The 21,723-nt window shown below is 38.2% G+C and overlaps 2 protein-coding genes across 9 annotated transcripts; both read right to left on the bottom strand.

Annotated features, from left to right (window-relative positions):
- Positions 1-1,569: 1,569 nt before the first annotated feature.
- On the bottom strand, positions 1,570-11,455 carry LOC114876945 (glutaminase liver isoform, mitochondrial). 4 transcript variants are annotated; one of them, XM_029188930.2, is made up of 12 exons: positions 11,208-11,455; positions 9,508-9,605; positions 7,955-7,990; positions 7,407-7,506; positions 7,172-7,314; positions 6,648-7,021; positions 6,280-6,560; positions 6,044-6,220; positions 5,438-5,598; positions 4,684-4,827; positions 3,917-4,057; positions 1,570-3,798 (listed from the first exon to the last, which is right to left on the bottom strand). In XM_029188930.2, the coding sequence occupies exons 1-12, from the start codon at positions 11,298-11,300 to the stop codon at positions 3,618-3,620; spliced, it is 1,929 nt and encodes a 642-aa protein (XP_029044763.2). In that variant the 5' UTR covers positions 11,301-11,455; the 3' UTR covers positions 1,570-3,617. The 4 variants fall into 4 exon arrangements, with proteins under 4 accessions (XP_029044763.2, XP_029044764.2, XP_029044765.2 ...); XM_029188931.2 differs by having other exon boundaries at positions 4,684-4,809; positions 11,208-11,454; XM_029188932.2 differs by lacking the exons at positions 7,955-7,990; positions 9,508-9,605; positions 11,208-11,455 and adding an exon at positions 8,033-8,796.
- Positions 11,456-12,207: 752 nt separating this feature from the next.
- LOC114876942 (sodium/potassium-transporting ATPase subunit beta-1-interacting protein) lies at positions 12,208-21,365 on the bottom strand. Of its 5 annotated transcripts, none has more exons than XM_029188919.2 (7): positions 20,850-21,346; positions 19,904-20,041; positions 19,748-19,828; positions 19,488-19,679; positions 19,351-19,411; positions 17,971-18,619; positions 14,565-14,658 (listed from the first exon to the last, which is right to left on the bottom strand). In XM_029188919.2, the coding sequence occupies exons 1-7, from the start codon at positions 20,901-20,903 to the stop codon at positions 14,649-14,651; spliced, it is 1,185 nt and encodes a 394-aa protein (XP_029044752.1). In that variant the 5' UTR covers positions 20,904-21,346; the 3' UTR covers positions 14,565-14,648. The 5 variants fall into 5 exon arrangements, with proteins under 5 accessions (XP_029044751.1, XP_029044752.1, XP_029044753.1 ...); XM_029188920.2 differs by having other exon boundaries at positions 18,562-18,619; positions 20,850-21,342; XM_029188921.2 differs by lacking the exon at positions 17,971-18,619 and adding an exon at positions 18,973-19,006 and having other exon boundaries at positions 14,580-14,658; positions 20,850-21,344.
- Between the last annotated feature and the right edge of the window lie 358 nt (positions 21,366-21,723).

The following is a 21,723-nucleotide window of genomic DNA, read 5'->3' as shown; positions in this document are numbered from 1 at the left end:
TCCAGATTAGGTTAGCCTAACCTAACCTAACCTAACTTACACGTATAAGTAACAGAGAAATAAAATACCGCCAACATTAGTTTTAACCAATGTAGTATATAGTGTTTTCTGTTACTTACATGTCCAGATTAGGTTAGCCTAACCTAACCTAACCTAACTTACACGTATAAGTAACAGAAATAAAATACCGCCAACATTAGTTTTAACCAATGTGGTATATAATGTTTTCTGTTACTTACATGTCCAGATTAGGTTAGGTTAGGCTATATCAATATTCTTCACAAGTCCAGTGTCAAAATTATTGAAATTAGTTAAATTTAATTTTAAGCTCACCTGTTATATGAATGGTAGTCGGGTCATGTAGTGCTGTTGACAGTGTCGACCCATCCTCATCGACACCTGCACCAACCGACCATTCCAAAGTGTCCAGTCCGTCCATCTTGTAGAAGCTTTCTTCGATATTTATGTATCCGGACCTTTCTTTCCCAAATCTTAAACTATTAGGACCTTTTTCCCAATCTCCCCTACAAGGCCCTTGTTCGATATTTATATCTCCAGGCCTTTCTTTCCCAAATCCTTAGCTATCAAGATCTTTTTCCCTATTTCCCCTACCAGGCCCTTTCGATATTTATGTTTCCGTCATCAGGCCCTCATTAAGAAAATCTTCACAACGTCCCATTTCCTTTTTCTCACGACTGGACCACCATCTCCACCTCCATCCTTTTACCGAGGAAATTCGTCCTATAAAAAGGGCGTTAAAAGGAGACACCAGTCAGTTCTCCTCGTAACTTTAGACTTGCATATAGGTATTGTCTAAGATTGTATTGTTATAAGAATAAACTGACTTAAAAACAAGAAACTAAGTTCGTTTTCGAGTGACTCCGACGACAACAGAAACACTAGAGAAGCGAGACGCACATACGTGCAGGCGAAATTTAATGTAATAGTACTCATAGTTTTTAGCTTAGAGGAAAAAAGTTGCTTAAAATGACGAATTTTACAACATATTTAAAAATCATCAAAATCGGAGGAGGAGTAACTACAAATTCATCGAGAAAAGATTGAATTAAGCTGGGAAAATATTATTCGAATCAGCTGAAAGTATTTCTCTAGAATTTTGATAAAACTACGAAGAATTGCCGAGCGAATTTGACGAAGTCAGCTCATTCGAAAAACTCATGATCGATTCGTGATCCCTGGGTCAAACGCCTGGATTTCCGAAGGAGAACTCGCGAGCGATACGGAACTCGCGGTGTTACGAAACGGAATCTCCTCGTAGCCTTTCATTGACTCGGTTCTCCTTGATGACTCACTTTCGGAACGAGTCTCCTCGTCAACGCGATTCGAAATTCTATGACGAGGAAAACCCAATGCCACGCTTACGTGACACGATGTATCTTTATCTTTTTTTTCACTCCAACGAAAACACGGAGGTGGAACCTGTTAACTAATTAGCATACGCGCCTTGTACCGTGTTCATATTCGAATTCGTAGACGATGCTTCAAAAATAAGTCTTCCGTTATTTCCCCAGCTGTCTTTCTCTCTCAATCACGTTATATCGTCCGGAATTCAATGTACTTTAAATATTTATTTCACATGAAACTTAGGTACATGGATGGAGATGTATACAATTAATATTTGCAGCGATTCTTCTTCGAAGTAACTCTTACGTTAATTAACTTAGAATTTAATAAACCTATCATTTCGTTCCACTATTGCATGTTCTTATGCTTTGAGACAGGAAATACGGAATGAAAATGATTTCATGTAGCAACAGTTCTATTAATGAAAAATTATTGTCCTGTTAGATACCTGAACTTAAATCGGTCGAAGAATCGATGAATTCACGTATACACATATAGTAAACGTATTATTGTCTTTGAACGTTTGCAAAATATTTTATTATGCATCTGTATTATTATATAATAGTAACACACCACCCATTGCAAATTTAACGTTCGATCCATTGCCTTATAATTTTTGAAAGTGAACAAAGTTTACAATATTATAAGGCAAGGGATCGTGAATTTTTAATAATTAATTGACTTTCGCTGAACTCGTTAATGTTGCAATAGGTGGCTAAGAATCAGGTAAGAGACACGAACTATACATTTGTAACTTTTCTCGATAAACTTATCCTATCGGCCAAGCATTCACGGAGGAATATTTTGTACGGAATAAGGTTGCTCTTTCTCGATGATTTTCCATTCGTTTCGCGAGATCATTTCGGATCGAAAGATTCACAATTCCTGTTCACACGAATATGCTTTCGAACGAGATTATGTCTAAATGGAACAAGGTCGCAAAACACAACGAGTCACGAACACAATTCGCAAACGGATCAACGTTACGTAAGGTATAGATAACGTTTGATCGTTCGAGATTCCTGTTCAATTATTAATATCCACTTAGAAGAAAATTTTGCGGTAAATCAAGTGAAAAATTTCTCTTCTATTTTCACTTTACACCGATACAAGATAAATAGGAACGAATATATCACATAAGTGAATAAGAACGCTGTCCACGGTTGAAAAATTTTAATACATTTCGACGAATTAAAAATTCTACTTAATGTACGAGGTACAAATTAAATCACGCAAATAATACTGTAAAGTATATTACTCGCTAGAACCCTGTAACCCCAATCCGTCGTTTTTCAGAAGGCAAATAAGAAACTGAAAACGACCACATAATCTATAAAACGAAGAAAAAAAATCGCATCCCTGAGATCCGTTCAAGAAATTCAACGAAGTTATCGTCTATCATGGGTTACAGCGAGTCCTAGACTGCCACTTAACTACTAAATCGTAAAAATAAATGAAATCGTAAGAAAATAATTCAACTGCAATATCGAGTTCCTTTCGTCTAAATGGTGGGCCTCGAACTGCACAAATTACTTTATAGGGCCATAAAGGGCCCGCACGAAGCCAGCTAGGCTCCTCCTGCGCGGATTACACGGTACAAACTTTAACCCGTTCGATAATCTGTCAGATGACACGCGTTTCCGTGAATCATACTATTTTCGAAATGAAAAACTCTAATACGAGTCATAGCGACAGTATGGCTGTGCAAAAGTCAGTTGACTTTAGAAGGATTCACGGAGACGTCACGGCACCTCTTCCCCTTTAACCAGTACGATTTAAATAAGGGCTAAAACCCCGAATACCATTCCATAGCCCAAAAGGGCTGTCTACGATTAAACGTTCTTTTTACTCAAAACGTATTCTTCCTTCTTCAACACATCAGCGGGAGCTTCCTTTTAGATTCGATTAGATAGAAAAAGGTTGGGTTAGGTTAGGTTAGTCAGCGAAAAAGTACTAATAAAAAAAAGCCTGAATGGCTTTAGTCAGTGAAAAATATCTATTTCATATCTTGAAAAGAAATATGTTCCTGGCAGCCTGGAAGGCCTCAGTCATTCAAAAAATATTAATATTAAATTATTTTTCGGCTGTCCAGAGCTCTGTATACCACCTGGTATACAGTACAGGACCTTCTTGCGGGCCCTTTATGGCCCTCGCTATAAAGTAACTTGTGCAGTTCATGCAGGACCGTCTGAATCAGGTATCATTTTGAGTCCGTAATTTCACGAAGAAAATTATCCTATCTAAAGATTTCTTTAAGGTAGAGGAGTACGACCCGCTGTTTCCACAACTTCCCGCGATTCCGTATTTTCTTCCTTAACTTCGTTCTCTTCGTTCTCCGTTTCCATTTTCCGAGCCAGCGCATAGTTGTTCAGGTACTCGACCACTTGCATGTGTCCGAAAGATTCTGCTTCGTCGATCGGTCGTTTTCCCCATCTGCAATATTTTCATTGTGACTATAAAAAACCTTCTTCGAGATGAGGTGCTCAAAGAGAAAGTACGAATAAAAAATCAGGTCGATTGACTGGGTAAAAGAGAATCGGATGACATTTACCTGTCCTTGGGTTCGTCTGGCACCCCGCACTGTTCGAGTAGAAACTCGACACAGTCCAGGTGTCCTTCGCTGGCTGCCAAATGCAAAGCTGTCCTGCCATCGTAGTCTGACAATGTCATGTCCATTCCGCTCAATCGATGTCTGAAATTATTTTTAAGCCATTTATGTTTTCCCTTTCTCTTCTCGCCGATCATTCGATATACGGTGAAGATTAGATAATTGCGAAAACTCATCCCCACCGATGGAGGGTATACCCCTTGAGATGCAATAAAGACCTAAATTTGTTATTTTTCATTTTTGTCTTATAAAATTTTTAATAATTCGGAACATTTTTACTTGCAACAAATTATTATGTATCATTATTATTTCTGTTAAATTAGAAAAAAGTAACACGGTAAATATGGTCCGAATTATATCGTGTTTGGTCTTATTTTAATTAGAAAAATGTCACAAATCTGATAATCAAAATTTCATAGCAAAGAAATTAGAGATAAAAATTAGGCATTTAATTTTTTACGACCACCTCGACCTCTCACCTCTTTTTTCTTTATCAAACTGTCTCTTTCTACGTTCGTCATCGTTGGCAAAATACAAACGGTTTGCAGAATCGAATCTTCTGTTCGCTAAATGTTCCTCGCCGGTCCCAATTAATTTCTAAACACTATAGTGGTTTGTATTTCTCCTTGATCGCTCGGGAAAATTCGGTCCCAAGCGTTTCGCAATTATCGAATCTTTACTGTAATTAAGAAGAGGTAATTAATCGTTACCTCCTCATCGCAGTCACGTCCCCGCTTGCGGCGCTGAACAATAGATTAACGATAGACAATCCTTTGGTCTCGTACTTGTGCCTCCTCGGGTCCTTTTTATTCGTCGCGTGCTTCAAGTTATCGTACCTGTGATCATAGTAGGTGCTACACTAATCGGGACGGGATGGAAAAACGACGGGATAGAAATGAACACAGACGATTTAGAAGAGCAAAGGCAGAGAGACAGAGTTCGTCGGTTGGATTTATTCGTGCGGGGTACGTGTGTAGCATGGGGTTGTGAGAAAAGCAAAGGAGGGAAAATAAAGAATCGATTAATGTGTCATCATCACTGGTATCGAGTTTCGAATTACTTTCATCGAAGCAGAAATTAACACTAGAACTACCGACGTTTGATATGCATTTATTTTAAGGTTGAAAATAATTTAGAAAATTAAATAGAAAACATACATTTCAACAAAAGTAGCTCGATAAAATTTATAATTTAAAATAAGAAATTATTGACTGGTTTGGTAGTTCTAGTGTTAAAGAAGCTGGTCTCAACAATTTCCCCGCGATCCTAATTTCTTTTCTATGTGTAATGTATTGTTTCTCTTTTTGTTTCGTTGTTTCAAGAGGTACATGCCTCGTGCAGAAGCTCGGACATTGTTTAGTGATATTGTTAGTGTGCTAATCGTTTTTGTATAAGTGTAACTCGTTGATTGCGTCTATGCTAGCCATGCTAAACGAAGTGGTTCACCATTAAATTAAATCGTACCTGTGGAAATTGAACTCCGTTACGAGTTCCTCGCAGAATTGCACTCCTCGACATGAATTACCGAGAGGATCCAACGGTGGCGACCAAGTGCAAATGCCCATCACGTTTGGAATGACTACCAGCAGGCTCCCTGATACGCCAGACTTCGCCGGAATGCCAACCTGCGTTCAAAAACGCACATTTTCGTATCGAAGACAGAAGAGATTTCTTTTAATTTGGTCAACGACCTTAGCCACTGGAAGTCAAGCTAATAAGCTGGCACGGTTTCGCTAAAAGATGGGTTACCGTGTGCTGTTGGCAACGAATTAGCGAATAGCGAAAATTGAGAATGAATAAAAATGATGAACAAATATTAAAGAAGTAAAAATGTTGTTAAAAAGCTAAAATTAGACGAGATTTGAAAAAAGGGCGCACATGTACGCGTGGATGCTAACTTTGGTTGGACAGAAAGGGGTCGCCCTCAAAATCGAGGGAAAAATTATCAATCAATCAATCTTTTAACAGGTTAACTGCCGGTCACGTGAGGATGTGTTAATAGTCATTGCCCTACATCGTGCTGGCGCGAAATCGGCAGCGAAAATGTTAATTAATTCATCGGAAAATCACCTTAAACGCAAACTGGCCACTGTAATCGTACATTCCACAACTGTGCATCAGACTCAGCACATCTCTAACGCTGTCAGGCTTTAAAACCTTCTCCTCTGTGATGGGACATATGCCACCATTAGCCAAAGTAGCTGCCATCACCGCCATTGTGTCACAATTTGCCTCCATAGAACAGCACTGGGGAGAAAAAGATATTGTTAAAAATGATAAGGAGAAAAGAAGAAGAGGAAACTTACCTGGAAATAAAAATCCATTATTTCTCGGAGATTGGACTTATCAGGATAACAATCGTGCTCCCTCATATAGAAACCAAGAGCGTAATTCCTGTCGGCAGCTTCTCGTTCGGACAAGAAAACGGCGTTGTTGAAGCCGAGATTCTCTCCGCCTGCTAATCTCTTGAAATAATTCATCGTGAAGTCGAATTTCTCCGCGAGGGTCATCTCAGGCTTGATCAACGATTTCAAGAGGGAACAGACTAAGATTGCTCCCGCATTGATCATCGGATTATGAGGCTTTTCTACGAAAGGCAAATTTTCATGTTAAATAATAGGATTAGTTTTTACTAAGATGATTAGGATTTTGGATCTTGAAATGAAGAACTCACTGTTGTAATCGAGCACCAGCTCGTTGAAATTTCTCCCGGATGGTTCCTGGCCGACGTACTGATGGACGACTTCCTGTCCCAGCCTGTCCAGAGCTATGGCGTAAGTTAATGGTTTGCTGCAACTCTGCAAGGTGAACGGGATCGAGGTGTCGCCGATGCTGAACCTCTGGCCATCGATCGTGCACACCGAAACGCCCCAGTAATCCGGATTCATTCTCGCCAGTTGTGGTATGTAAGAGGCGACCTTGCCCTCCGAGTTGGACTTGCATTTCCAATAGAAGTCCTCTATGTGCTTGGTGAAACCTGACCAATCAGGGATGATGAACTGATGCCTGAACGCTCTTGAAATCAACACTATATTCGGGCTTATGATTCTGAAACAGAAATTGACAATCTTTTTATTCCAAACTTTGCAAACTAATTTATTTATTAATCCAGTGTTAACTCTGGTCTACTATTTAACCCTTTGGACGGCGGACCATGGAGAGAGCTTAATTTCTTTTCATAAAAAAGGCATCAATTACCTTCTAAATTGTTCTCTGTTCAATTTTTGGGTCTCGTGCGAAACCCCCTCGTGTCCCCCGCTCTTCAAGTGTTCCTTTCGCAGATTGTCCGTGAATTCTTGAAGTCTCGGGTCGTCGTTTCGTAAGCCGGTCGTCCTCAATGCCTGAAAGGTAAAAAAGAACGACTGTAAAAATCCTCGACCAACTATATTTAGCGAATGATTTTATATTAAACGTCGTCGAGGGGTAGACTCACAGCTAAAAACTTGCCAACCGGTAGGAGACCGGTTTCTTCGTTTTTAAACATATCGAAGAGAACATCCTCCGCGTTCGTCGCTTGATCCTGATCCCTGGTGCTAGAATTATTAATCACAAATTAGCTTCTGGTAATCGAATCGTTCTCTTCTTAAAAGCCATGCAAACTTTTTTTCATTCATGCGTCGTGAATTCTATAAATTATGAAATTGGTACCAAAATTTGGTATTTTGGAGAACTTCATTGATCTACATTCACTCACAGATTAAAATTTAAATTCATGTACTTGGGAAATCACTAAGTTTTCTATTGCATAAACTAAGCAGAAATAGAAGGAAAATATTTTATGCAATTAAATCTAAAAAAAAAAGGATTATTACGTAAGCTGCAAAATTACGTTCTAAGGCTTCTCAGAGAGGGATACTAAATTTTACGCTGTTGTAAAATTCAATTCTATCTTCTTCAATTTAAATGACATTAAAACCACAAAATATACATATACAAGGATTAAGAGCAATTATTGCAACCAATGTTTTTCATGGTACTCACTACATGTAATGGCTGTCATGAATGAAGCTGTAATCGCTGGAAAACGAAAGGAGACTGATCATTTAACGAAAGAATTACCTAAGAAAACGTGCCAGCATCCTTCTAGTTTTGTACCCCTGCTTTTCCAGCCACATGGTACACGCGATCTTCGTTCTTATCGAATAATCCTCCGAAAATTTAGCTGGCATCATTTCCGGATTCTCATCCGAATACTCATTATTCATCTCGGAATGAGATACAACGATGCTTTGGCTCTTGTCTTTCATGACTAACTTATTTTATCATTCACTTCGCTTTGTTCACTTTGAAAGAAACTCGAAGATGATCGAAAAATCTATGCAATGTTCAATCACGATTCGTTTGCAGTGTATGGAGAACGAACGATAAAAACGACCTTATATCAGCTGAGAAAACGACCCCACTCGAAGAGGAAATCCAGAAATAGCGAAGGCGCCAACAAGGAGCAAAATGCATTCTACACAGCTGGTAAATTTCTTGGGTAAATTGATATTACCACAGTGGTGTGGTTGCATAATAAATTACAGACAAACAAGGACGTATAATATACATATGAATAGAAAATTGATAGAAAAAGAAGAATTTTGCAAATTTCAGTCATTTATTTGAAGACCCTCTAAGCTTCATTAGATTCTTTTCAGAAAAAATTCGACAGTTGCATATAACAAGAATAGAAGAGACGTGGCACAATGTGTCGCATATATGACAAGGCGTTTATTAGACTCAATTAGAACTATTGTGTATTCAAGAATGACGTTCGGTCAACGGAAGCTCATACACTCAGCCTTTTCTTCGAACGTACAAAGTGCAAGGCAAATAGGTAAAACGATTTTTCATAAACATGTAAAAATAGAAAATAGAAGACGAGGAGGTAAATTGTAGTTTCTTACCAAAAGCATCGACGAAAATCAACGAAATCGTCCACGAAACTGTAGTCGAAACTGTCCATCGTTGTTTTAATTGCAACTAATCGTCCATTGTTCGAAACGTATGATAACTGAAGATCCTCGAAACTCCTTCTATCCGATGGAACAAAGTTCTGGATAACAAAGGGACGTATCTTCGGAACGTATTTAAATGGACAGCAATGACGATAAATTGCGACCGGGTCTACCGGGATCAACGGTTCTCAATTAACAAACCAACATCGTCGTCTTGGTTCTACCTAGATATTTTTCTTTATCTTTTCGAAGCAACCACCGAGAATATATTGCATCGATTGACAAGGTTCAACTACTCTGACTCGTATCAGAATGTTTCCGTTTCTCCTTCGAATTGTGCAATCGAATTTGAAATGCACTTTCAGAGTCGTAAAGCGACCATTATTCGCGATTAGGGCTTCAAGAATTGACAGACAATTTGCGAAAGGAACACTTGAAGAGCGGAAGACACGAGAGTGTTTCGCATGGGATCCAAAAATTGAGGAGAGAACAATTTAGAAGGTAATTGATGCGATTAAGGCTAAGTAGTTTTGCATCGTTGTATCTCACGATTTCGATCATAACGTGGGTAATTAAAAAAAATGAATTAATTACCGTGTCTGCGCTCGTTCCAATTCTAAGGCACTTCCGAAAGCAGCGTCCAAGTATTTAACACTTCCGAGTTTCTTCGAAGCTGGTACAGCAGCTCGTCTCTGTAATTAATTGAAATCGAGAGGCCTGATTTAATTTTCACTTGGTACACTTTCGTTCTAACTCGCTGTTTCCTTAATTTCCATTTCAAGGAAATTCTAATTATACCTTAGGAATTTGATTTACTTATTTGCCAGCCAATTAACCCATTAACCTGGCATGAGTTAACTCTTTGCTAGAGCGAAGTGCATACAATGCTTGAAAATAATTCTTTTCCATTTGGACGGTGACCCGATCGATCGGTTAATCATTACTAATTATTGAAAAACTGGAGTTTATCAGCAATGTTTCTCACGAATTTCACAAGCATCCGAGAAGGAACTTCGACCGGTCGTTTAAAAAACGGCCATTTAATCGCGAGTATGTCGAAGTGGAAAAACACGGTTCCGCTTTCGCGAAACCGGTTCAACGATTCAAGTTGAAGAATTTCGGGTTTGTTAAAGGGTGCGAAGGGTGGAAGAGGGTTGCCCGCCGCTGTATTGATCTCTCGATGAATCAACCCCTTAATGCCCTAAGCCGAAACCTGCCACGTGTACCCTTGATTCAGATCACCAGGATACAACGAAGGAAAACAAAAACTTGGGTAACGCAAGTTTCTTCTGCGAACCACTGACCTAGATTTCCGGTACCCCTTTTGTTTCATCTTTGCTTTTTTAAATTCGGATACCCATTTGCAAAATTGATCCAAATGAAATGAATATATAGAAATTGATAAAATTTATTGCGATTATTTACAGTGATCTGAAATGGAACACTGGAAAATTATCTGTATTTAATTTACTCGTCGAAGCAAATATTGATCCTATGGATGATATCGATCATTGGCAACAATTTATCGCGCAGAACGGCTCTAACAGTCGTCCAATTCGAGGGCACTCGCTGTCACATCGCGTTAGGGTATTTCTGTCGTTGAAATAGGCCATTGTCGTCGCCCACGTGGACGCTAGAGGTGAAGGAAATTTAACGCTTCGACGCAATCCTGGTCGATAATTTTCTTTTACTTCTTTTATTCAGCCATTTTCAGTACCGAGTACCATTCTTCAAAGAACCTTGAAAGATTCTTCAGAAAATATCATTTGTTGTTCAGAATAGAATATCATGAATATATACGTGAAAATGACCTCGACATTGCCAAAATTAACTCAACAATTTGTGACATCAGATATTATTTATACTTTGGCTGAGCAATGTGTGTACACAGTATGAATCTTTCCGGCAACATCCGTACATCAGTCTCAGAAATGAAGTCTAAAATTTTAGATGGAGATAAAAATTATTATTCAGAAATCTCTGAATCCTACTCTTTCATTCGTTCCAACAGCTGTCTCTAATCAATTAGCAATTCTTCCTTTTCGAGCTTTCAATCATCCAAGTCTTTAATCATCTGCAATCCCCTGATCGTCTACTCTCCTGTCGCCATAAGAATCTCATTGTTCTCCAGAAGAACCATTCGATCCGTCTCCATCTACTTCCAGTAGATGGTCCTCGAAACTAGAGAAACGGAGTGCTCTTTTCCAACAGCGCTATAGTTAACGATCGACGAATAAGGGCGAAATTTCACGCAGTTCCCTCAAATCGATAATATCCGTCGCGATTAGTCGCACCTTACTGCTGGTGTGCAGCCTTCTCAGTCCGTTCGAGCCAGCCTTGACGATCTTCAGCATCCTCGCGCCCCTGACGATCGCCTCGCGGTTCATTAGATCCTGAAAAGAATCCTCGCTAGATACGATTCGATCGGTTGACACTTTCACACACGCTTGATGCGAATGCGTTCACTGGCGGCGTCGCGACGTTAGGTGCACCCTCGGCGTCCCGACGAGGAAGAGGTACTGCGGTGTAAGGGTCGCGTCTGGCAGCAGGGAATGCAGCCGGCACGATAGGGCACATGCGCGATTTCGTCGCGGCATTGGGAAATTCACGACGGGGACCAGCTGTCTCCTCGTCGATGCTGAAGTGGAGTAAACTTCCTCCCGGGGAGGGGTTGACAGCTTAGGGGTTCCTCCGCTTAGGGAGATGCTTAAGGGCTGTGGGGGGTGAAATCGGATCACTCGTTAAGGTCTAGAGGAAGGATTTTTATTTTGAGAGCTCATTTTTAGGTGAAGCCTAACTTTTTAGGCTTTGTTCTTATTAACCCTTTCATTAGGGTAGTAGATTTTTCCGTTTCGAATTATCATTATTGGGATTTTTAATTAGAAAGGATCTAATAAGGAAAGCAGTGGGGGCTCGTAGTTAAAATTAGTGGGGGTGCTGCTCTAGAAAAGTTTTAGCCTCTGTTTTAAAAGACCGGCATTCCGGGAGCAACAGTGCTCTCTCTACTGCGCAGCCTCGTGCGCAGCTTCCTATGCGCGCATGCGCACGCAGGCAAACACCACGCCGCTGGAACTGTGAAGCGCACGGTTCCATACAAAGATTTTTGTATCTTTTTCATGAACTGGAGGATTGCTACTAACATTAAGCTTAAGGATTATATATTGTACAAGTATAAAGAAAGAATTAAAGAAAATATATATCGATAATATCAAGTGGAAATAGGCAATTCCACAGTGCCTATACGCGAGCCGCCATGAAAGGAAAGGGTTGAAAGGAACTGCTTGAAATAATCAATTGAGTTTTGAACATTCGACGTTTATTGTCTCGCACTTATTGCTTCCTGATAAAGATTGTACAGTAATGGTGAACAACAATAAAACGTTGAACAATTTACCGTCGCTTAACGATTAACTATCGTGTAACTAATAAAATAATATCGAATCCTGAGCGCAAAACAAATAAGTACAAACTTGTGACAATAAGTCTTACGCTAATTGTTGAATTGTAATTAAAAGGTAGCTGCCAGTTAATTAAACGCTAATGTACTTATAATTATAAATAACTGTATCACTAATTTTTTTTGAAAATTATGGACGATTACGATTATAAAACAATACCTATCGTGAATTGTGAAGAAGCTCACTAAGTACTTAAATCACTAAATCGTGCGCTTAATTTAATTTAACCCTACGTTGTACGATAGTCGAAAGAAAAATTGAGGCAGTTTTACAATTACATAAGAATATTACAAGTATTATCGTTAACCTACATCGATGTTTTAATACTTTGGTTTCCATTTCGCACACCATACAATCATCAACGTAATCTATTTTGATTCTCCATATGAAAAAGATACTTGTTAATCGCTCTTTGATTGGGGGGAAACTCTTATTGCACATCTCGTGCATCTTTTCTTCAATAAGATACTCGCACGTATTCATTCGCATAATATGATTCACACTATTCTGATACATTTTTCTCGACTCATGGAAGACTATCAGTCGCTTAACATTTCGTTAAAACCATTCGAAAATAATTGTTGTAAAAGTTTCCCATAAGGCTTCGTCGTTGTTTTAAGGCTCGTGGGTATAAATAAGGATGATTGTCTTGTTTTGTACAGTGAACATGATTTAAAACAATGACCGTGGGCAGGATATTTACAGATGAGTAAAAGTTTGAATGACGATGATAATGTGCAATTGTTTACTTGCAACGAGGAAAAAGATTAAAAAATAATTTGACTTGGTCGTGTATACAACTCCGTATGAAATTTCATATTTCTCGTACAGAATATTGTGAAATAACTCGGCCTAAATATGAAGTAATAAAGTTAATTGCGAATATCTAATTAATATCGTATCAAATTTTTTTCTTGGGGGAAAAAAGAGAAACTCCGAGACGTTAAATCCTGAGATAAGAAGGCAAAGTTTGTAAAAGTAGCGAGATATTTTAAATACTATTAACCCTCTGCGGTCCACCGTTTATTTAATTACAAAGACTGAATTTTTACTTTGTATTTTAAATGTATAACACCATCGGGAAATTGGGGGAAACAAATTTAGACTGCAGAGGATTAAAACGCATCCCCTCGGGGCTTCAACCTTAGAGAGTACATAACGAGATTCAACAGGGAACAAAAAGATCCACTGTCGTCGAGTAAAGCTTGAAGATCAGCGAAGCAATTAGAAAGAAGAGCTTTCTATCTCGCTTACTGATCGCTTAAAAGTAACAAGTACACTGTAGGAATATAGTAACATATCAGTTGTTGTACCAACAACACTATTTGAGACTTCTGTTTACAATCCTGAAGGAAGATTTCTCAACATCTAAAGTTAAGAATTAGATATTCTAGAATCAGTGCGTTATTTAACCCTTACGTAACTAATTGCAGTGCTGATGAAGATCGATAAAATCTTCCTTCCGGAACAGGTCCAAACCGAGGACCATAAAACATTATCAAAATTCCACATCCAACAGTCCCTCAGATCACTGTATCCTGATAAGCCGGCGGTCCGCTCAGGACAAACTGTCTCTGACTCTGTCTAACGATGTCGGTTCTATTGGGCACCTGGGGAGTAGCCCTAACTCCATGATAATTACTATAACTGGATCTAGCGCTAGCCGGTCGATTATTATAAATCTCATCAAGGTCTTCCCCGTTCAAACTCTGAGTGCTGGTCTGTTGGAATGTAGGATTGCTCTGCCCTTGCCATTGCATTGGGCTCAGCTCGTTTGCTTGCCAATTATCAGTGAGATTCCTGGTTGAACTAGTAGCATCCCAGTTGGGGTAATTTTGATTGGTGTAATTACTCGTGTTGGAGTAATTGTTCGAGGAGTCCTGGTTCCATATCGTTGGAGAGGACACTGCCATGTTGACAGCCTCTGGCTGCCAGTTCGAGTTCCTGTCCCTGTCCCAGGTCATGGAGATCCTGTCGTAGTTCAACGTACCTTGCGACAGAGAATTCACGTTCTGATTGGTCAGATTGCTAGGCGTCGTGTTGGCATATAAGCTCTCCTGCTGGTCCATTATACGATTAACTGGGTTCTTCCTTCGGGACTGTCTCACCGAGCTCCTGCGACTCGATCTTCTCGTTCCATCCCTCGATATCACTGATCTTCGCTTCACTCTTCGGGGTGTCATCGGTTTCGGCGACACGCTCTCGTCGTGGACGGCTGGTGGCTCCGGTTGCGAGTACTCGATGCTGTACAATGGCCTCGGCTGCTTTTTCTTCCGTTTAGCTTGCACTGCGACGGAAAGAAATGTCTTGTCACTGACGAGGAACGCTCGATGACAAACCTCGTCGACTTGTGCCTGGGTCCTTTGCTAAACTAATCTTGCCCCTCTAGACGTTTTCTGGGAGGAAATGGAAGCCAGGATACCTCTGTTCTGCACACCAGGCACAAGCTTCAGGGTTAGACACACATGGTTCAGGTACAGATTAATGCAAATCGTTGACTGTTACATGCAGAATGAATTTTATTACTGGCATATTTTTTTGGTCATCTTTGACCCTTGTGTCAATAACTGGGTAGTCATTTGTGATGTTTCTATTGGATCTACTGTAATTATTTGATTGAATATTGACACAAGGGTTAGATCAATGATTCTCTGTTATTATTCTGGACACGAATCACCCGGAAGCCATCGATTCGAAAATAAATGAAATAATAATAGTATCCCCGAAAAAGAGCGCAGAGCATGGAGAATGTTAGATGAGAAGGATAGAAAAGAAAAGAATTGGGGTTAATAAATAAAAAAGCAAGCAAGTAGTAGGCATTGCACGTTTATTGTCGCCAATGAACTGCACCAAGGTAAATCATACGATACAGTAAAAATAAATATATAAAACTAAGGTCTACGCGCCCTTAACGAACTACACTACTGTACAAGCTCGAACGAGACTTAAAAAAAAAAAAAATTAAAGAAAAAGGGAGAGGATTGTACTACATACACATTCGGACGAATCTGAAGTGACTCGTTGATTGAACGCGTAATTGCTAAGTGTTTCCTCCGATTAAATCCTCTACGGTGAATACAATGAAACTACGTTCGTTTCTCTCTTTTTTTTCTTTTTTTATAAATAAATCACGTGAAACACACGCACGAACGCAACTACATTTATGTACAATAATAAACGTGGTCGTTCAAGTGAGCAAACCTTCGCGATTCTATCAAGTCAAGTACCAGGTTGTTGCAAATGAAGTGACTCAGAAAATTAGAATTTTGATAAATAATTAAATTTTATAGAAAATTATCAGTGATCCTTGTGGAATATTCTAACCGTAAATGAAATTTGGAAAGGATCTTTGGTCCATTCGGTACTGTAACCGGAAATCAACCATTTTGCGTTAGGAATACTAATCGATAGTTTATGCAGTCATTTTCTTGAAACTTTAAGCTTTAATTTGACGTATAATAAGTGTTATTTTATAATACTTTTATGTCATGAATTTATATCTGAACTTTTATCTTTCGAAATCTGTCGTTGTTTGCTTTGACTGGCAACCAATCATTTTGTATTAAAAATATTCATGAAACATTTATATAGTTATTTTCTCTAAACTTCAAGCTTTAAAATGATGTATAATAAGTGTTATTTTATAATACTTTTATGTCATGAATTTATAGCTGAACTTTTATCTTTCGAAATCTGTCGTTGTTTGCTTTGACTGGCAACCAATCATTTTGTATTAAAAATATTCATGAAACATTTATATAATTATTTTCTCTAAACTTCAAGCTTTAAAATGGTGTATCGTATGTGTAATTTTAGAATACTTTTATGTCATGAAGTTTCGTTAGAATATATTTCGTTTGATATGCAACAACCTAATGTAATAAGTAACGAACCGTGACATATCCTAAACAAATATTGCAACAAATATTTCACCAGGTTATCTAATAAGTAATAATGTGTTGATTAAGACTACTTAACGCAAAATGAAAAGATAATAGAAAAATATCTTAAATAATGCACAGGTTCTGTGTCGTAAGTCGCGAACAAGGCTAACAATAGATGGTACAATCAAGTGTGATGAAAAAATGTCCAATAATATAAGGATCTATTCTATTGGTAATTCTTTTATAATACCAATGACGTCATTTCACATTGTAAAACATTAAACAATCAACAGTTTCGATTGATTACCGTAGCTTTGAGAAATTCGAAGCCTGTTTCAGCTTGCGTTGCATACTGTAATTATTGACTATTATTGGATCGTATGAAATATTCATCGATCAATCATCGTACGCATTGTTGGCTACTTAATTAACGCTCTGACTGCCACGACGTACTTTAACAAAAATTATAAGAACCTCATTTTTCAATTTAATCCAATTTTGTTATTAAAAATTTTCTTCAATTTTCAGTATTCGATTATATTAGATTCGAAGCTTGGGATTCTCGTGGAAGTCAACTTGTTAATTAACTCTTCTTCAAGTTATGGCTGATTGATTTTAACATATTTTACTCATCACACTCGATTAACTTTTTTACTTCTAATTTCGTTAGCCATTCATCTATAATCACTAATGTATGCAGTCTATCAAGAAACAAACGACTACTCGTTTAATTAATTCAATTATCGTCACTTCAGATTTCTCATTTTCGTCACGTGGAATGTCGAAAGTTAACAAAAATCCTAGAGAAATCTTACGGTCTTTCAATTGCACGCGTATATTCGTTGCTCGAAGAGGGGTGTAAAATAAACCTTAAACTTACACAGAAAAAAAAAAATAGAAACAAGTACTAGCATGCACTACCGAATGCTCAGACTCTTAAAATCCAAAGTTCTCGCAGCACCTTACGAATTTTTCTTTTTCTTACCATCGATAATTAAAAAAAAAAAGATAATAGCGTAAAAAAAAAAATGATATCAAGTGACATTTTGTAAGCCAGACCAAAGAAATCGACATAAAATAGTTGTAAAATTGTACGACACTCTACGACGTTTTTCTACGTTCACAAATAACAATTATTTTATTCATGCTATTTTTGTATATTAAAAACCTTCAATTAGTTTCATTAAACAAACATGATCCATATTTCTATACGTATCACAGTGGATCATGTATGTAATCTAACATTTAAAATGAACATTTCTATATAATAATAATATGCTCGATCATCTCTAACATCGAAAAGTGTATATCAATATGAACACGAAAGCAAAAGAAAATTAATTAATAGTGCTAATGAACACACAATTCGATCCACCGTCAGTCAACGCTTTCTAATTAAAACAAATAGGCAAACGAATAGGCATTATCGCGTGTGTGATGTTACAAGAATAAAGAAAAAAGTGGGTCGAAATCATTTGTAGGCACCCTATGCTAGCTACTCTAATTGTTCTATCTATTTGGCAAGTATAGGAATTAAACGTTACACTTGTTAAGTACGCAGGTGTAACCAATTCTCAGTCGTATGTATAATTCGTTTTTTTTTTTTTCTTTTTTCATGTTTTCACTAGAAAATAATGAAAGAAATGTCGTATACAAAAGTCCTACGCAAAGGAAATAAGGGGGACACAGTATACGTTTAAAAATTACTGGCGTACAAGGATAGAGGTCTACTATCACGTTTAGCCCTGTTCTGTATCTCTTGTTCGTTCGTGTTCTGTTGATTCTCGTTTGCCAATCTGGGATCCGAGTAAAACGATCTCAACGGTTGTTCGCGGACATGATCGGTGAACACCCTGGGCTTGTTCGAGGCTTTGCTTTGCTTAGCACCAGGCCGTGATTTGATCCGCGGCGATGCGACCGGACTGTACCTAGACGATGACGACGACTGAGGATAATACATTTTGCTCTTTTGATATCTCAATTTAGCAGCACTGTCCAACGAATCGTACTCGTCGTACGGGGATACCGGTCTTTGCAAATGGTCCAGAGGATTCGAATAATCGTTCGGATAATCAACCTGCTTCAGATCGCGATTCGACTGGTTGCTTCGATTCGTTCTTATCGTGTCGTTTTTGAAACTGTTCTTACTTCGTACCGAGCTATTGAACAATTTGTCGGTATTCTTTGAGAAGCTGTTGTTATCGTGACAAACTGATTGATGAGAGCTAGCTGTGCCTGCGGGGTAATTTTGAGCGGAATTTTTTTGAGGGTGGGCAGGTGATGGAAGAGCCGAGTAGCTAACGTACATAGGATGCAACGGCGTGTGGCCTGCCAACCCAAAGTCATCACCTCCCACAAAGTCAACTGAAATATGACGTAGAATCCATTGAATTAGATCGAATTTTATATTGTCAGAAAAGGCTGCTGATTCTTGTTCTTATCTTGTCAATAATTAAAAACCAAGGGTACTTTCTTATTTTCATTGTAACAATACCAATGGTATTATATGCAGTTGTTTGCAAACGATACATGCTATACTAATATAAAAGAGAAACAGAATTCGTGTACGGTTCAAGATGCAAAATGCTGTTTCACAATACACTGAGACATTCTATACGCGTTGCTCGAGGTATTCGTTGAATAACAAGATACTAATGCGCCTTACTCGTGCTTAAGGATAAAATGCGTGCAAACCATGGATCAGGCAAAGCACTTACCAAAATGGGGGATCAAATCCACCAATGAAATCAACTGTAACCGACAACCCTCTTTTCAAGCAATAATAAATCTTAAGAGATTATATATTGAAAAGAAAATACTGAAATTTGTAGGAGGAAATATATCTTGAAATTATGGCAATTAAATATGGAAAAAGATTTATCATTGCACTAGTTTGAATCAAATTTTTCGCGCGAGTTTAATTAATAATCTTTTCCCAATAATCTGGTTTACCAATACCAATACATCACCCAAACTTACCACCAAATGATACCCCAAGATAGAAACTAAAAATAATCTCACTCCACAAACTAAATCCTATACTAATCTGACACTGGCAATAATAAAAACAAATACTTTATGAACTGGATACTTACAACTATCATCTTCCTCCAGAAAAACTTTACTTAGACAAATACCACCCACAATTGCAATAAACTGGAACATATAAATCATTCTTTTTAATAATATAGTTTATTGTACTTCTAGTAGGAATTGCGCGATTTATACTTACACCTAAGATGCACTGTGTAGATGCATGTAAAATTTCAACTACTTCATAGTCCAGAACACAGTCTGTTACATTCGCGGGTCTTGCTGGTCTGAACAATTCTGGCTCGGTAACATCATAGATAGCTTTACAGCCTGGTCCATTGACGTGCCACCATGAAAAGCTACCAGTACCAAGGTTTAAAATATCACTATTCTGAAAGATCAATGATTATTACAAATTGTTTAGGATTCAAGTTAGAAAGTTATATAAATAATACTTACTTTGTCCAATATACCCACATTCAGGTAAAAGCATATCATAAAAATGTTCCATCCCAACCACAGTGTGTTCCATACACAGTACTGTAACAAATGAAAGATAAAAGCATGAGTTTCAATTTATAAGACCATCAAGATACAGCTGATAATCTCACTTACCGATATGATATATTTAGGTCTATATTGAAAGGCCCCAAAAAACCCTAGGATTACAAATATAATGTTGAAGAAGTTGACCAGTATCGGGGCCCACATAAAGCCCAGAAAATCGAAAACTTGGCGCTCTACAGTAGTGATCTGCGAAAGGAAAATAAAGTAGCTATTAATAAAACCTTAGAAATTCAAAGTAAACGAGTCAGTCCACTGCAATACTAATTTCTTCTAACTCCTTCATGTGCACATTCTTAATCTGGACCAATTGCCCTACATTCTAAATGCTCAATTAATTACCTACTGAGCTAGAATAAATGTCCATGAACAATCTTCACTTCTTATTAAGTTTTATTGCTTTTAAACAAAATTACAAACAACAAATAATTACAAGACATTTTCATATTTAAATGTTCGATTTCAAACACCCCTCCATTGTACTTTGTACAATATCAAGCTGATCGATCTTATCGATATGATATACCTATTATTGCGTTATATTTTTACATTTGCGAAAGCATTATTGCACGGTAAATTGATGTAGAACGAATCGATGCCAGCTAATAAGCGCAAGAAAGCAATAGAAAGTAGGAAAAGCGGCTTTAAATGGTTCGCCCGGTTTCTACGAGGATCTCTATACCCCGTAGAGATAAACCATGCGACCTGGGTCGATAAAACGATACGATAATCCAGCAAGTGTGTATGGTGCATCATCCAGCCGTAACTTCGTCGATAAAAACGTTCGAAATTACTTTACAGTTTCTATAAAGGAATATTAAAACTTTAACAAATACAATACAGACGAATCTCGGAATGAAAATTATTTCGTCAGAAAAAAAAAAAAGACATGACTCATTGTACAAGGAAAAACGCTACGCGTATATACGAGTCAGCTAGCGTATCGATACGATCGCAAAGATAGCGGAGCAATAGTTTCTTCATTGAGGAGACTCACAAGTTGTAAGATGCATATTGTCAGCAGAAAGTGCCTTCGATTACAAATTCCCATGTCATTTGGCCAGACGGATGTTTAGCGAGCGAGGCCACTGTCTCTTTGGTCAGTCGAAGTAGAGAATTTCGCTACGCGTACGCTGCATCACTGTGGCACGTTCCAATGCGCCGCCATATTTCCTCGACACTTGTTCCGTCCCTTTCTCGTGGGTGACTGGTGCAAGTGACATGCACTCGGTTCTTTCGCGGTATGATTTTGTAGTCAGCCAACCGTCCGTTCGCTTTGTCACGGACTACGTGTACAGTTTATTCCCGATGAGTCGTCCTACACTTAAACGTAATATCACCGAGTCGTTCCCACACTCCACTCGGTCGGTTAGGTGTAAGTAACAGGTCCCATTGTTTCTAACCTTGCCAACTTGTTAATCGCGAAAACGCATCGAGTGGGAGAATGTTTTATTTGCGATATTCCCCTCGAACGTAACGAGTACATTGAGCGGGTTGTATAGTACGAGGGGAACCTCCTATTACAGCTTTGATTCGCTATGCGAGGAATGCATTATGCATTTCGATGTTTATGAATGGTGACATATGTAAGGTGCACATATGCATTTCACCTTTTTACATAGTACGATCAAAGAAATGTGAATTAGATATATTATAACGTACGTAGAGATTATTGGAATAAAAATAGTTGTTTAAAATTTCATAGGAAAACTCATCTGCAATGTTTCCTTGCTAAATAAATGTCACTAATATAATTTTAAATTCATTTATTTTTTAAATAAATGATGATAGAAGCTTATCGACTTCCGAGAGATCGGTCGATATGTCGGTAAGTTATCGAGTAGTTTCCGCCGTTTTTGTATAGAGGGCGC

Source organism: Osmia bicornis, chromosome 7 (assembly GCF_907164935.1).
Source record: "Osmia bicornis bicornis chromosome 7, iOsmBic2.1, whole genome shotgun sequence".
Classification (NCBI taxonomy): domain Eukaryota; kingdom Metazoa; phylum Arthropoda; class Insecta; order Hymenoptera; family Megachilidae; genus Osmia; species Osmia bicornis.
The sequence above is the reverse complement of the archived record's forward strand: the minus strand, read 5'-3'. Positions and strand labels throughout refer to the sequence as shown.